Source organism: Gracilinanus agilis, chromosome 4 (genome assembly GCF_016433145.1).
Source record: "Gracilinanus agilis isolate LMUSP501 chromosome 4, AgileGrace, whole genome shotgun sequence".
Taxonomy (NCBI): Eukaryota; Metazoa; Chordata; class Mammalia; order Didelphimorphia; family Didelphidae; genus Gracilinanus; species Gracilinanus agilis.
The window spans coordinates 60,364,324-60,381,361 of NC_058133.1; the positions used below are offsets into that span (position 1 = coordinate 60,364,324).

The 17,038-nt window shown below is 43.6% G+C and overlaps 2 protein-coding genes across 3 annotated transcripts in view; one reads left to right on the top strand and one right to left on the bottom strand.

Moving 5' to 3' along the window:
• ILDR2 (immunoglobulin like domain containing receptor 2) overlaps positions 1–8,341 on the bottom strand; it is an 85,430-nt gene extending 77,089 nt beyond the window's left edge. The window contains exon 1 of the mRNA XM_044677111.1: positions 8,218–8,341. Coding sequence (XP_044533046.1) covers positions 8,218–8,341 — 124 coding nt within the window. The remainder of the gene's footprint in view (positions 1–8,217) is intronic.
• A 3,000-nt stretch (positions 8,342–11,341) lies between these two features.
• The window catches only part of MAEL (maelstrom spermatogenic transposon silencer), a 30,484-nt gene continuing 24,787 nt past the window's right edge, over positions 11,342–17,038 (top strand). Inside the window, exons 1-5 of one of the 2 annotated variants that reach the window (XM_044677113.1) lie at positions 11,342–11,473; positions 11,704–11,796; positions 12,590–12,698; positions 14,179–14,334; positions 16,235–16,276. In XM_044677113.1, the coding sequence (XP_044533048.1) occupies positions 11,342–11,473; positions 11,704–11,796; positions 12,590–12,698; positions 14,179–14,334; positions 16,235–16,276 (532 nt within the window). The remainder of the gene's footprint in view (positions 11,474–11,703; positions 11,797–12,589; positions 12,699–14,178; positions 14,335–16,234; positions 16,277–17,038) is intronic. The other variant, XM_044677114.1, reaches the window with a different exon arrangement.

The following is a 17,038-nucleotide window of genomic DNA, read 5'->3' on the forward strand; positions in this document are numbered from 1 at the left end:
ATGAAGGCAGATGATAAATTTGCTTATGATTAGTAACCAAAGATACCCCCAGACACATCTGTCAGCTAAGATCAGCCTTCTAAGCTGTTGCTAGCTTCATGCTGAACCGATTACATTCCATCACTGCCACCCCCCCCTCCCCAACATACACAAGTGTGTATACCCATATACATTCAGAGGTAATAGGATGAAGTAGAAATATTCACACTGGGATTATAGCCCTATCTCTACTATTCATTAGCATCCACAAAACCTTATGTGAGCCACTCAGGCTCATTGGTGGCCTCTAATGCCCTTTCCAATATCATAGCTGTATCTGGTGAATTTCTGTTCTCTGGAAACTTTACTTCATACTCACAAGCTCTACAAGTACTCCAACTTCTGATCTATTGTTGTCATTCTTCCTCTACTCACAAATAGGATTTTTCCATTTTATAGGCTATTCCCTTCAAAAGAGCCATAGACCCCCCCAGTGCCACTGGGCTGAGGAGAGCTTTCCTCAGAGCTTCCTTGTAGAGGTCTTAAGCAATACCATTTCTATCTGCAGTGAGAATTTAAAGAGGAAAAATTATAGATTCAGCCTCTGAAATGTTATGAATAGCCAAGGGAAGGAATAGAGGTGGACCTGAGAAGGTGAAGGTATAGGTGGTGGGGACTGGAGATGGAGGGAGTGCTCTAAATCAGCAAGACCCTGATCAGAGACAGGGTTTAGGCAACCCTTAAAACTGTAGATGATTCATTTTTTAAATGGCGTGGGAAGTGGGGAAAGAGGAAAAGCCAAAATAAGAGGCAAACTCTGCTAATGAGGCTGGATGCCATACCCAAGGGCAGCCAAAGGAACAAGTGGAGGGACCCACTTAATTGGAAAAAAAGTTTGAGAGAGCTGCTTTCTGAAGTTGAAAAGAGTATGTTTTCTTTCTTCTCCTACTATTTCCCTCTTTTTTTTTTTTGGCTTGCCTTTGTTTTTAACTTGTACTTTAAATTTATTTGTATTTTCCTAGACTTGTCTCTTCTAATCCCTGGAGTACTCCCAAAGTCTCTGGAGACAGCAATTCCTGTATATGACTAGAAGACCTCTGTTCCACAAATAAGACGGAATCTACTTGAATGTTGAGTTACTCTGGCTATTTCCTGGTTTTCTTTCTCGTCCTGCCTTTCTGCTGCCCCTTTTGGTTTCCTTTCTATATCAGCTTTCTCTACCTTGCTTTTAATGACTTCCTCACTTAACTGGTACCTCAGCCTACCTCTTCTTGCCATCTTTCCAAGTTTGACTACATAAACCTCACCATCCTTATCTGACAGGTGCCCCTGACCTAAACAGACAGCCATTATGGTGTGATTGGATTTCATCTCACCAAGAAGTGACAAACTTGGGACATTTTCTCTTTTGGATGAACTTCTCCCATCCCCTTTTGCTGGCATGTCAGGAGAAGAGGGAAAGGTATTCATCATAGCTTATTAGGAAAAGATCCCTTCCTAACCCGAGTAGAAAGTTTGGGGGCAACCTACTGGGCCAAGGAACTAAAACAGAGAGAATTTATCTTAATACAATGCCCCCGTGAACAAGAAGGAACTAATCTTTGCCTTCATCTTCATCTTCATCATCACCACCACCCTATAATTAGAGCTGGTAAGGGGCCTCCTAGAGAGCAACTCCTTCAACTTCCCTCAGTTTTATGGATAAGGAACGTGGGCACAGACTGTTGAATTTCCTAGCCTAATGCTTTTCCATATGTAATTGTGGATTTTATTCTGAATCCCTTGGTACAATGCTTGTGTTGGGGGAAAGTGAAGAGAAGAAAGCAGAAGAATAAAAGTAGGGGACTCAAACATGAAGGGTGATGTCCACGACCAGAGACCCTTTCTTCTATGATACTGTGACCCACAAACTTGTACCAAGAACAAGAGAAAACCAGTGCTGAACTCCTTTCCCATGGCCCCCTCTAAGCTGCTTACTCTCCCTCCAGCTCCCCTGTCTGGAATAATATGGAAAATAGCCTGAGTCTCAATATGTCTTTAAGGAAAGAATTAAGGATTGCTTTTTCTTCTGGAATTCAGTTCCCCTAATTTCTGTCTTTTCTGAGCCCTCCTTTACCAGTCGAGTTCATACCAGGACTCGTTGCATTCCAAACTCACATTAAGACAGAACTGCGATGGGGAGGAAGGAGAAAAACGAGGGAATGTACATTCGAAAGAAAAATGCATCATCCATGAGTCAAACACCTTCCTATTAAATTCGGCATCTCCCTCTGTCTCACTCCTAATACAGCTTCTTACCTCCCCCCTTCTTCCCCTCCTCCATTTCCTAACCGAGTGTCCAATAGATTCAAACACAGGCAATTAGAAAAGAAGGTTTAGGCGGGGGTGGGGGTGGGGGTTTGGTTACACAAGACATCACTAGTGGAATCGGTTTTAAAAGTTAAACATCATTGTGGAATACATTTCTTACCTGTTACCCAGAAGAGAACTATCCACCCCAGCGACATTCTGTCCATTCTGCCTGACTTCCCATCCAGGTGAAGGAGAGACAAGGGTGGAGAATGGGGTGGGAAGATTCAGCAGATCAGAAAGAGGAAGATGAGGAGCCGATGGTCTCCGGCACCTGGCACCGAGCTGCTTGGCTCAGTAGTCACCCAGTGTATGAATCAGCCAGACTTCTGAATGGAAGCTACCACTGTGCTCCCTGGGAAAGGAACAGTACTTGCCCTGCCTTCTGCCTTCCCCAGTGTCAGCCCCTTCACAGCCTCCACATGAACCTAAACTCAGATTGCCTACATCTGCTGGGGGAGCTCCGTCTCGGCAGCAGCACAGCCAGGGAAAGTGAAGCCCAGGATTTCATCTAGCTGGCTCCACTCCTCCCCTTCCTCCCCCTCTCCCAGCCTCCTGTGGTAGCCGAAGTTTCTAAATCACATGTCTGCCCATTGAAGCTGCCCATGAGCCGGGGAGAGTTCATCGTTAAGTAACCAAGTGCATGAGGAGCCGGGGGCTGACGGGCAGTGAGGACACTGAGTGACAGGAGCCGGGCAGCAGGCAGGCAGCAAATCAGAGGGCTGCAAGCGCAGGCACTTGTAGAGCTCCCACAGAGAGGGATTGATGAGCTCTGTGTGTGTGTGTGTGTGTGTGTGTGTGTGTGTGTGTGTGTGTGTGTGTGTGTGTGTGTGTGTGTGTGTGTGTGTGACGCTGAAGATAGAGTGCGCGCAGGCAACTGCCTTGGACCGAGTAGTCCAGAAACCCAGAGAGCTGAGCCAACGTGGTCCTGCTGCACTTTGCCACTAGGGCTTGGCCTAAAGTGAGTCAGGCTGTCCGTGCTTCCCACTCGACGGTGGCAGAAAGCTCCTGTGGTGGAAACATTTTCATCTTAAAGCCTTTTTGAGGGAGCATTTATGCCTAAAACTTGTTTGCTGGGGTTGTATGGAAGGAGGACCTATTTAACGTGGAGTGTGAGGAATCAAAATTTAAGTCCCAAGAGTGGGAGAGTGGGCTACCTTGGGAGCTTTCTTTTGCTGGAGATTCTTAAGTGGAGTCTGGATGACCACTTGTCAGGGAGAATGGAGAAGATGCTCTTCTATCTGTTAGAAAGTTGAGCAAGATGGCTTTGAATTCCCTTCCAGCTCTAAAACTGTTTCTATGAGAGGGCCTGGTCATTGGAAACTGACAGTGTACACGTCATTTCTGTGGAAATACAAGGAGAAATCTTGTGACAGGATAGATCAATAGCCAGCCTCAGCTGGTTCCTTCTGAAATGTACTTTGCCTTGTAGCCCTTGGTAAGTCACTTAAATCCTCGGGTGGGTGCCCCAAGCAATTTTTTAATAACAATAATAATAATAATAAATTTGATAGCAAAGTCATTTACAAATATCTGTTGGTCCTCACAACAACTGTAGGAGGTAGGTGCTATTATCTCCATTTTACAGATGAAGAAACTGAGGCAAACAGGTTAAGTGACTTATTCAGGATCACACATCGAATATGTATCTGAGGCAGGATTTGAACAGGCATTTCTGATTCCAGGCTCAGTTAGATGGCATAGTAGATGGAGCACCAAGCCTGGAGTCAGAAAGAGAGCTTTCCAGGTTCAAGTGGTACTTACTAGTCGGGTGACCCTGGGCAAGCTACTTAAATCTGCTTGCCTCAGCTTTTTTTATCTGTAAAAATGAGCTGGAAAATTTTGGAAATGGTAAACCATTCTAATATCTCTGCCAAGAAAACCCCAAATGGGATCATGAAAAGGCAGATAAGACTGAAAACAACTGACCAGCAATAACTTTCTGATCCCAAGTCCCACATTCTATCCCCCATGCCATGGAACTGCCTTTAAGACTCCCAATTTGCATAACAGTTGCTAATCTACAATGGTAGAGTGGATTTCCTCACAGGGAGCCCTCTCTAACAGTGATGTCTCACATCTAGACTCCACAAACCGTTGGCCTCTCCAGAGATGTTATCAATGTGTCAGTTCAGGAAGCTGTGAGTGTGTCTGTATAAAAGGGAAAGAATCTGGGGTTGGAGCTCTGTGTGTTGGGGGCTTGGAGGATTGAGAGCCAGGCCCAGAGGAGGTCCTGTGTTCAGATTTGGCCCCTGACTGATTGCGTGACTCTGAGCAAGCCACCTCACCCCTCAATGCCAGCCCTTACTGCTCTTGTGCCTTAAAACCAACACAGTATTGATTCTGACCCAGAAGATAAAAAACACTCTTTTAAAAAACGCTCTCGGTATGTGTGAAAATCACTGGATCGCACAGTGGGAATGGACCTCCTTGGCCAATCTGACCTGTACTTGATCCCAGCTCCCAGAACCATAAGAAGTGGTCAAATTTTACTTGGAGCCCTCTAGGCAAAAGCAGCCTGCTGCACTTCTGAACCTCTCTATTGGGCAGGTTTTTCTTATGGGCTGTCTACAGCTGCTCTCTGATACTATTTTTTTAAGTTAAAAAATATTTTTCCAGATTATATGTTAGTACAATTTTAAGTAATTGTTTTCTGACATTTTCTGATCCATTTTCTTTCTTTCCCCCTTCCCCAAGACAGCATGTAAAATGATATAGGTTGTACATGTATTATTATACAATACATATTTCCATGTTCATCCTATTGTAAAAGAAGACACATTGCTTACACTATAGAAAAATCCATGAGGGAAATAAAGTGAAGCATAGTGGGCTTCTATCTGCAACCTGCATTCAGACGTCTTAGTTCCTTTTGTGGCAGGGTTAGTCTTTTTCCTTATGATTCCCTTGGATTTGTCCTGGATCCTTGCATTGCTGATAATAATCATTCCCAGTTGATGATCATATTTTATCGTCGTTACTGTGTATGATGTTCTCCTGGTTGTGATATCTTGTTTGTCATTTCTTATGGGCAATAGTATTCCATTACAATCAGTCTAAGATCATAATTGATACTACTGCTTTTTTAATTTGGCCAAAGCATAGTAGATTCTGTGAAAGCCCTTAGTTTACTCCGCGTGTGTCTCCCTGCTTTAAATGTGTTTCTTATAGTCAGCATGTTGTGGGGTTCTGTCTTTTAATCCATTCTGCTATCCTCTTCCATTTTGTGGGTGAGTTCATCCAGTTTACATTCACAGTTATGGTTACTGTTTCCCTTTTTTAATTTTTCTTGTTTATCCTTCTCTTCCTCTCCTTTCAGCCTTTCCATTCACAAATATTTTGTTTTCAACCACTGCTTCCCTGAGTTCACCTTCCCTTTTGTCCATCTCCCCTTTTTCTTATTCCTCTTTCCCTTCTTACTTCTTTGTAGGGTTTAGATGGCCAACTGCTTTAGGATGTTGTTACTTTTTCATGCTAGTTCTGATGAGAGTAAGGTTTGAGCATTAACCACCGATCCTCCCATCTTTCCCTCTCCTGGATTGATTCTTATATGCTGCCTCATGTGAGGTAATTTACCCAGTTTTCTCTCCTTTTCTCTTTTCCCATTATATTCCTTTCTTATCCTTTGGTTTTGTTTTGCCCCTTTTTAATATCATCCTATCATATTCAACTTGCACCTTGCTCTCTGTCTATGTGATAGTCCCACAAATTCTTTATCTCTACCCTCTGTGGAAAAGCAGAATATATGTAGTATCTTCTCATGAGAATCCTTAAAAATTTTGAAGAAACTCTCTCATTTTCCTGACCAGTCCAGGTTTTCTTTTTTCCATGCTAAATAATCCCACTTCTTTCAAACAATTCTCATGTGACTTGATCTTTACCCTTGTGGCTATCCTCCTTCAAACACCCTTTGGCTTAATGTCCTTCCTAAAAACAGCACCTGGCATTGACATAATACTCCAGATGTTGTTGTACCAATTTAAATTATGGTGGGAAGATCCTCTCCCTAGGCCTGGACAATTGTCCTTTCTAATTGTTGCACAAGTTTGTATAAACTTTTTTGGTTTCTATTACACACTGTGGACTCATCTTGGATTTCCATTTTACAAAATACACATATAACCCAGATCATTTTTAAAAAATTTCATTTAAAAATCAAACCCCTTACCTTCCACCTTGGATTAAATACTGAGTATTGGTTCCAAAGTAGAATAGCAGTAAGGGGTAGGCAATTGGGGTTACGTGACTTGCCCAGGGAAGTGACTGAGGCCAAACTTGAATCCAAGACCTCCCATTTCTAGGCCTGACTCTCAATCCACTGAACCACCTAGCTCCCCCAATCCAGATCATTTTCAAACTATCAAGCCACACTTTTCCCATTTTATAATACTGCTTTTTTGAACCCAACTCTAAGACTTTACATTTATTCCTATTAAATTTCATCATAGGATCATAGCTTTAGAGCTAGAAGGAATTTTAGAGGCTAAATAGTCTAATTTCATTAGCTTTGGCCCAGTGTAATAGTACATTGAGATCTTTTTGTGTTAACTCTCTCTTGTAGCTTTGTGTCAGTCTCTAGTTTTATGACATCTGAAAATATGATACAGTTGTCATCCGTGACTATCCAAATTATTGTTGAAAATGTTAAATGGCATTGGGCCAATTATATTGGGGTGCTCTACCAAAAACTGCCTTCCAAGTAGACATAAATCACTAACTCTTTAGGTCTGGCTCAATAAGTTCCATATTCAACAGTCCATTGACCCTGTCAAAAAATGTTATTTTGATATGAGCTGTTTAATGAAGGCACTGCCTGCTTTTCTAGATGTTCAGGAAATCTTAGTGATCCCTCTTTTGAAAACAGCACATTAACCCTTTCCCCCCTGACACCTATCTTGTTCTCCACAATCATTTGAACACCATCAGCAGTGGTTCAGTAATATAACAAAAGAGCTTAAAGACAACTCCAGAGGGCTTTGGGAGTGATAGAGATACAGACCTTTTGCAAAGCCAGGGAGCAACAGAGAGAGGGCAAATATAGACATGGCCAGGAGACCAAGAAGAATAGAGAGAGACAAACAATGGAGATAAGTGATGGGGTGAAATTGAGTGGGAAAATGGGATATTGTATATGACTATGTTGAATCTAGTAAATTGTATCTACCTACTTCTAAGCCTGTACAGCTTGTAGAAAGGAGGCACTCTGTCTGAGAAGGCATATGAGAAGCAGAAGCCATACATAGGTTTAGGAGAGCTAGACTTCAGAGGTGAATACAGATGTATCAGTATTTGGTTGAATTTGGAATGGGAAGTCGAAACATGAAAATGGAAGAGAGACTATTCATCTATGTTCATCCAGAATCAGGAGGGGCTTTTATTTGTCCTGTGAGTTTGGTTGCCATTGGTCCTCCATTATTTCATAATTCACTTTACATATACAGGGTTCAATTAGGAAGATGCTGAGTCTAAATAGAGTCTTACGTGGACCTCAATTCTTCCTATTCCACCCTGCCCAAATAGCTCAGGTTAAAATATTACAAAGTTCACTACATGTCATGTTAAATAAATAGGAAAGGCCCTAAAAGGGAAAAAGAGGTCTCAAAGGAGGGAAAGTAGGAGGTAGGGGCATTTGTACCCCTCTGTCTTGGTAATAGGGTGCAGATTGTGACTTTATTCTCTGTATAGAAGCTTCAAGACCTTGTTTATTTGTCATTTCAGTTAGAAAGAAGCAGCTTCTTCCTCTGCCTCTTTGGCCATGGCCCATTATGCTGAGAAAGACCTTAAATTGAGAGTTGTTTTGAGACAGAAGGGCTCTTGGATCTATACAGAACATCATCTTAAAGCTGAGCCCAGAGAAGAATGTGTAAGCATGGCAGAATGGCATCTAACCTTGTTCCAGCAAGATTCCCAGAAGGCCCCGTGGTTGGAGGTGGTAGTGTTGGAGGAGCTGAGAGGGTGAGGGGCTAGGGAATGAAGGATGAGTTAACAAGACTGTCAAGTTAAAGGTGAACATTAAGAGAAAATTAGGACACAGAGATGGGGGGTGGGGTGCACAACCGTGCAGAGATTTGCTGGTAGCTGTTAGCAACAACATTGTTACAAAAATAATATAGCTGAGCCCTCTTAAATTCATGATTTCATTACATACAGACAGACATGCATCTACATGAATACAGTAACACTGTCAGCCTTTTTTTTTTCTTTTTTAAGGGAAAAAAGAGATAACTTTATCATTAGTCTAGCCTGTTCTCCAACATTATATTCTAGAAAGAATATGTACCTAGAGTGACAGTGAGGAGAAGGGATTTGCCGGTATGTTTTCTTCACTCCCGTTCCCTTATACTTTTAGGCTTGTTATCTTCCGTATCCTTTGCATCAAAATATTAGCTAAAAAAACAAAAATTAATTCCATTATACCAGAGAGTAAACAGAAAAAGGTGCTTTCAGAAGCCTGAACCTAGAAACTGAAGCATGTTCATAACCTGAATTCCATTTCCTTTTGGACAGTAAATTGCTTTATTAAGAAAGGGTTTAAAAAGAAAAATGCAAAGGTGAGGTAATCTCTCTCTCCCCCCATCCCCACCGAAAAGAAAAATCCAAGCTGTAGAGAACAATGGCAGATATATAAGGAAAAAGATTAATTTCTTGTGCAGAAAATGCAAGGAGCTGATTTAACCCTAGAGCCTGCTGTCTCACAGTTTTAATACAAACTGATTTGTTATGTAGTGAATTGGATATTGCCTTCTGCTTATCACTCGCCACGCCAGATCTGACTTGTGAGCAAGCCATTCTGGATATCTAAATTAGGCACTCTAGCAGTTGCTTGAACCCCCAAAGATCCACCCAAACAATAATTCACTTAGTGATTCCCAGGATTTTGACAAGGAGGGAAAGAAAAATGGAACAGGTGTCTTTTCCTGCCTGTTTCTTTAACCAGACATAGTTCTGCCTTTTACACACCTGTTCTCATTCTGTCTGTGTAGACAGGTTAGGTCCCAGTAGCTTTCAGATGTAATGTCAAAGTCTTCTTAGCGTCTAACCTGGACCCAGCACTACAAAGAAAGATGGGATCTGTTGTATTTCTGAGTTTTAGCATTTTCTGAATCTAGTATTAGTAGTACACCTGTATCCAATGATCAAATCACATCCTCGGGCCCAGCGAATCCAGGCCTTGGGCATCTGGATTTTGGGAGCCTACTGCAAGTCTGCTTGACAGAGCCTTAGCCTTAGCTTCATCCTGAGCTAGCACAGATCAGAGCTAAAGGCCAAAGTAAGGGAGTCAGCCAGAAAATGAAATGTTTCTAATTCTGTGACCTCATCCCCAGAGAATGAAAAGCTGAGGGTACTGAGTGACATGGAAGAAAGTAGGCTAATTGGAGGCTATCTCATTGGTAGGTTCTTGATATCTGGAGTGAGGGGAGTCCAAGGAACTCTTGGAGCAGAGAATATATCCAACTATCCCAAGGTCTCAAATAATAGAAACACAGGCCTTCTTAAAGAGCACTTGGGCAGCTTTCAGGAAAAACAGCTCAATTCCCTATTCTCAACCTAAAAGTCAGCGCATGGTAGAATATGGTAGATGCCATAATAGAAAGAAATAAAAAGGGTTAAAATCTTTGCTTTGCAGCTTAAAACTTGTGATTCTCCACCCAGCAACCACTTAATTGTCTCAATTTGTTAATCCATAAAACTGAAAGTCTCTCAGTTAACCTTCCAGCTTCAAATCCAGTATTAGCGTTAAGATATTGCACAGAACCTTAAGTGGACCAATGCAAGGACTAGATATGGGGTGTAGGAGTCACAGATAATAAGGTATGGAGCCTGAGCTACAGAGGAAGCTGTGGAAAAATAGGACAAGTTGACTTTGGTAAGTTTTGTAAAAAAATCAGCCCTTGTCCTTAAGGAACTAAGCATCTAATGATTATTAACTATTATTCCTAATAACATATTGAGTTTGTGGTTCACATCTGAAAGACCTTTGGAATTATGGGCTCCTGGCTGTTTGCAAAAGAGAAATTTTTCCCCCCAAACACCCTTTACTTCAAAAGAACTTTGATGTTAGGGCTATCCTTTCTCTGATGCAGATCCCATCTACTCAGATCAGTTAATGAATTTCATTAATGGCTTTGGCCTCAGTAATTTGTTACCTGGATGAAGGGCTTGCGGGATCCTACAGTCAGTTAAATTGTTAATGTGAGCTTTTACACCTGGAAATTGGCAAACCACTTGTTTTGTCTTGTTGATTGTCTAGACAAAATGATGGATACATTCTTAATAATGTGGATTACCGAGGGTTACTTTTCAACCACCCCTCGGAGAGCCCATTATTAAACCTTCACCAGTACCCTTCCTGGAGGCAGTGGTCTTAGAGTAAAGATTCCCCGAGTGCAGGCTGATTACTTGGACTAAAAGCCCTCCAAGAAGGGAATCCTGCCAAACCTTGCCTCCTGACCAGCGCAGGGGGAGCACTCGGGGCCACCGGCACTTACCAGCAGGGGCCCGAGTGGTCAATTAATTAAGCGAAGGACCCAGGGTTCCATGGAGCAAAACCTTGGGCCCTAGTCTCTAAAACAGCCTGTCCCACGCTTCCCAGTTCAGGGGACGCAGCGGGGAGCTTTGTTGTAAAGGTCCCAGACCGTCCTCTCCCACCCCCGGGAAACGCGCACTGAAATGGGCACGCCCACCCACGTGCCACCTGGCCCACCGCTGGTCTTTTTCATCCCTCAGGCTCCGCCCCCCCGCCTCCCTCGCAGCCAATTGGAACGCTGCCCTCGGGCCGCGGGCACCCGTGCGCACGGCTTCCGCGATGCACGCGGTGCCCTTCTAGGTAGGCTGCGTGCCGCCGCCTTCCCATTGGCCGAGAGGGGCGGCCCGGCCCGGCGTTCTGCTGTTACTAAGGGCGGGAGCCCGGGAGTGGCGCCTGGCGGCCCGTGGTGTCGCTGGCTCGAGGCTGCGCTGGTCCGCCGCCTTCCTGCCCTGCTTGGCCGCCCGCCTCACCGCCCGCCCTCCTGCCATGCCGAACCGCAGGGCCAGCCGGAACGCCTACTACTTCTTCGTGCTGGAGAAGATGCCGGAGCTGCGGCGCAGGGGCCTGCCCGTCACCCGCGTGGCGGAAGCCATCCCTTTCTGCTCCGCCGACTGGGGGGTGAGGGGCCGGCCAGAGGGCGGGGGTCGGTCCGCGGCCCGGGAGGGGGAGTTGGGGGTCCCCGAGCCCCGGCGGGGCGCGCAGGAGCCGGCCTGACGCGCCCCCCGAGCCGGCCCGGGGCCTGAGGAGGGGGGGCCGCCGTGCGTGCTTGCTGGTTGGGGGTAATTGTCCGTTTTATTGCCTTCTCCCCTCCCGCCCCCTCTCCGCCCTCTCCCGGCGGCCCCCCCAAGCTCCTGCGGGAAGAGGAGAAAGAGAAATATGCAGAAATGGCTCGGGAGTGGAAAGCAACTCAGGGGAAGGCCCCTTCGCCACCTGGGAAGCAGGTAAAACTGGGGGTAAAGAAGCAACCCCAGTGAGGGCGGAGGGTGGCAGGGGGGCGCCAGGCAGGGGGCTTTGCCTCGAGGAAAGCACGGCCGTTTCATGGGCCGTCTCCAGATTTCTCGTTTTAAAAATCAACAAGTCCGTCCCCGTTGCCCGTGTTTGTCTTGTAATGGTCGGTGGCCTGAAGTTATTGTTAGGCTGAATCTGAAGTTAACCAAGACAGTAAAGGAAAGAACTTGGTCAGGCCGAGAGTGGTCTGCTAGGTCTTTAAAGGCAAACTGGACTCTGAGGCATGGGCCTTTTATTTCTTAAAACCGGGAACGAGGGTTTTTTAATTTTTTAAAAAATTATGCAAGTAGAATAGATTGCAGGTGTGATGATAAGTAAAGTAATAAGTCTGGGAGACGTTAATGGATGGTTTGTAAGTGAGTAAGCCTGGAGTTTGAGGCATTTGTGATACTTCAGTAAAAATTGTGCTTCTGATTTATGTCAAGGAACGTGGAGTTGATTTGGTTTTCTCTTTCCATTTTCTATTTCCACCCTTAATAATAACATTTTTTTCTACCTGTATCTCTTAAAAACTGTTAGTTTTTAGGTTTTGCTATCATCTGGTCACTCCTCAAATTATTCATTAACGCACTCCCATGTTGTTTCATAGCTGTAGATTTAAAGAAGATAAGAGCAGGTTTTAGTCCTCTTTGGCCAGGCTGTTGATATTACTGCACCTAGCACTGGGCTGGTTGCATAATGGATTTATAGAAATATATTTTAATTTGATTATCTCTTCTTACCTAGACACCTGTTCCCACAGCACTCTTTGCATCAGTGAACCAGCCTCCCCCTGTACAGACTCAGAATGTTTCACTTCCAGATGTATCAAGTCTGTCTTTGAAGAGTGATCAGGGTATGGTCATGCTAATATACTTTGGGTACTTTCAGAGAAGATAATTTAGACCAGTGGATCAAATAGTAGTAATATTCTAAAAGAACAAGAATGTTGAGCAAACAGACTGGGTATGTGTTGACCGAACTCCATAATCCTTTCTAGTTAAAAGGGATGATGAACAAGACTTCTAGGGCTTGCTGAAGGTGACCTAAACCATTTATGTTGTTTGGTCATTTCCAGTTCTTCATGACCCCAGTACACCAGTACTATCCATGGGGCTTTGTAGGCAGAGATCCTGGAGTGGTTTGTCATTTCCTTCTCCAGTGGATGAAGGCAAATAGAATCACACAGCTAGTGTTTGAGGCTGGATTTGAACTCAGGTCTTCCCAACTTTGTATTTGTACCTTAAAGACATAGGTACAAACTGTAAAGGTTGAGATGGATTCTTGAACTAGCATAGAAAGAGTTATAGCTACATTTTCTTTCATAAGATCATAGAGCTGCAAGAGATCTTAGAGATAAGATAGTTCAACCCACTCATGTTACAGATGAGCACACTGAGTCCCAGAGGGATTATATATCTCATTGGAAGTTACACAAGTATGAAAGCAGTAGAGCCAGGACTTATTTTCTGGTCTGAAGCAACACCCAAGTGCTTCACCTTTGTCACTGCCCAGCTCCATCCAGAGCACAGTCGGGGTCCTAGCTTTGGCTTGCAAGAATTGTTGTACTTGAACAGAGGGGTGGCTACTGTCCAAATAAGGGGAAAACAGGTACATTCTCCACCCTTTGCCACCTCCAGATTTATGGATAAATGGGAGGCAAAACAATGGGGTGAGACCTGGATTCAAAATCTTCCAACACTTATCACCTGTGTGACTAGACAAGTTTAACTTTGGCTTCATCATTTGTAAAATGAGAATAATGATTGTAGGCTCAAGTGAGAATATAGAGTGCTTTATAAACTTGGAAGCGCTGTGTAAAGTGTTGTCTTAAAAAACTTTTACATGTAGTTACCCTTGGCTAGTTGCACAATACTTCTAGCCCGATTAGACCGTGTTCCCATAACTAATTTCTTCTCATTCATTGAATGTGGATCCCAACTTGGCACAAGTTTCAGATTGCTGAGAAATAACAGTACATCTCTCAGTAGCAAGATTCGGGTATTTTATGAGTTTAACTTGTATAAATTTGGATTCCTGTTCATGTTTAAATGGTTTTGTGGCTGTTGAAATACTGTTATCTAGCAGCAAGGCTAATCAACTTGGGAATCAGCTATCCCTATTTAACTGCATTAAATTGACTGTTTATGTAGCAGTGCTAAGATGGGATCCAGAGAATTGGGGTTATGGTTAGGTTTTAGAAGTAAAGGAAACATACAAGTGAATACCTGTTCACCCCTTGAATCAGGACCTAACGTGGTAGCTTTTCAAAAAGGACCTGCTTGAGGGACTTATCTGCTAATTTGAACCTTTTAATTCCTCTGTTATTCTTTCAGCTGTGCTTGGAAGTTTTTTTTACTTTTTGAACATTTTTAGCCATGGAGAGCTACCTCCTCACTGTGAACAGCGCTTCCTCCCTTGTGAAATTGGCTGTATCAAATATTCACTTCAAGAAGGAATTGTGGCTGAATTCCACCGATTTATAGACCCTGGTGAGTAACTATGGAGTGGGGAGGAGGAGGGGGAGGAGGAAAGCCGTCTTAAATGTATTTGTTGAGGTTCAGATGACAATCCTCTGAAATGTAGCACAAGCAGATGGATGTGTGTGGCTATACCTGGTTGTGATAGTTGCGAAATATGGGGTAGAGGGACGTGTGTGCCCTTATACTCAAGACACCACTTTTCCCCTTGAGTCATGATGGTGGCTCTTTTTTCAAGTCTTTGAAAGGCCAACATGTAAAAGAGAGATGACTAGTTCTTCTTAGCCCCAAAGAGCAGAGGGTGGAAGTGGCACTGGGGCAAGTTTAAAGCTCTGTGTGAGGAAGAGAAACCCTTAGGGCTGAGTCCCAGGAGCCATCTTGGGAATGGAAGCCCTTATTCCCTAGAGGTCTGAAGCAGAGGGTGGGCAGACACTTGTTGGGAGGTCCTACCTGGGTTTGGGGTTCAGGGATTGGACAGTGTATATGATTTCTGGTGCCTTCAGCTCTTAAATTCCATGTGATCCTCTTGCATAGAGAGCTACAAAGCAAGCTCTCCTGTGTAAGTCCTAAGCCACGTACTATAGGCCTTGCTCTCGGGGAGCTCTGCTGTATGGAATGGATAAGCAGCAGTAAATGTGTAATTTGGGGGTGCTGATAAAAAAAGCAATAAGAAAAGGGAGGATCTGGAGCAGTTCTTGAAGGAACATGGAGATCTTGAAAGACATGGTCAGAAGGTGAATAGTACAAGAGAGGGAAAAACAGTGAAGGAATGGAGTTGGGAAATCGAATATTATCAGGCAAGAACAGCAAGTGGCCCGGTTTTGTTGGAACAGAGGATGTGGGAGAAACCAATGTGACTGTTCTAAGTTGGAACCGGATGACAGTCTTTAATTGGTATTTTTCTTTACCTAGAGGCAATTAGAAGCCACAGGAGCTTTGTGAGTAATGTGGCCATTGTTGGGCTAAAGGAGCTTTAACGGCCCTGGGGAGGCTAGATGGGTGAAAGAAGAGGCAAGAGAGCAGAAGTCTCTTGGAGAAGTGATGAGGGCCTGTGGATGGAAAGAAAGGGGCTTTATGGAAGAGAGGTTGTCATCCCCCAGAGCTTGGCAACGCATTGGCTGTGTGTGATGGCTGACAGAGCAGTCAGGATGGATGGAACGTTAAGACCTGGGTGCCTGCAAAGATGATGACACCCTGAATAGAAGAGGGGAAGTTAGAGCATGCTCAAGGAGAAGAGTTTTTAACATGTCTAAGGGACACTTAGGTGGAGAAATTTAGCAGTCATGATATAGGACTAGAAAGATTGGGAGGAACAGAGTGAATTAGGATTTAACTGCAAGGAGATCTAATTAATCCCCTGGATTCTGCTAAGATCGCTGAGAGAAATCATGGAGAGAGCAGAGCCGTAGAGAAAAGCTATATTTAGTGGGTGGAGAAATGAGGATGATGGTGATGCTTTGGTAGAGGACTCAGAAGCGGTGAGGTGAGTAGGAAGAGTCCAAGGGAGGGGAAATGGTTGGGTGGCAGCTTTGGCTTAGAACATGGAGGAATGGAGCACTGTCCTCTGGTTTTCTTGGGGATGTTGCTTAGGCCAGAGTAGGAAACTGTTCCTTGATGGGCTCTCCTCTTTCCCTGCTCAACAGGTTTCTCTGGTGGTGTTTTCTTAAAAATAAACCATTAGATCACATGCTGAAGTAAAATTAGCCTGTATAACCTATTTAAGATATGTCCCGTGTAACCATATCTTGATAGACTCCTTGAAAGTATTTTATAGCCATGGCAGTGATGGTTACCCAGCTTTAATACCCCATGATAATTTAGTTACTCCCAGCTGCCCCACAGTGTGTCCATTTCAGTTTCAAGCTGCTGTCCTCTGTTAATGGAGTTCTCTTGTTTCTCTGACTTATTGCAGGCGAGGTACCACGAGGCTTCCGATTTCATTGTCAGGCTGCAAGTGAGTATAAGGGCTGGGGTGGGATGTGGGAACTGACTGTTGGGAATTCTTTTGGTGAAGGGTATTTTGGCTCTGAAAGACTTGAGCTTGAATGAATCTGAAATTGAATCATTGGGAACTATCCTGAGATTACAAGTTAAAAGAGAATTGGGACTTATTGTATGTAGGGTTTTAATTTATAGATAGGGTAGACCATTGATGTGCTTCATCTGCTTCAGGGGAAATGGTGAAGTCAAATATGCTGTTTGATGACTGAAGGCTGCATGATCTCTGCATTCATTGTTTAATCCTAATAAGATCAGCTCTTACCTTGGTGTGGCCAAGCAGTTAGTCTTAAGCTTTCAAACCCAGGGCAGCAGGAATTAAGGATTTCCATGGGAAATAAGGGGGAAAAAACAAGATTGTTGCTTAAGTGAAGGAGGGTGCTAGTGTTTTTTAAATCCACATTATAGTTTTGAAAAGCAAATAGTCTTGAGTCTTTTCCAGGAACAGGGGGAAAGTTGTTAGAAATAAAATTAATGGAAATAGTGCCTGGAAACATAAATAATTGAGTGGTTTATCAGATTTAAATGAGTTTTTTTTGTTTGAGAAAAAGAATGCTAGTGGTATTAGGAAACTTTTTTACCCTACTGTTAGGTTGTTACACCAAACTTTATTTTGTAATCTTATTTTCAGATTACCTAGGCTTTATATTCAGAATTTAAAATTGTTTTGAAAGAAAAGAAACTTAACAATTCTGTTTTTGAAAAGTAACTACCTTAT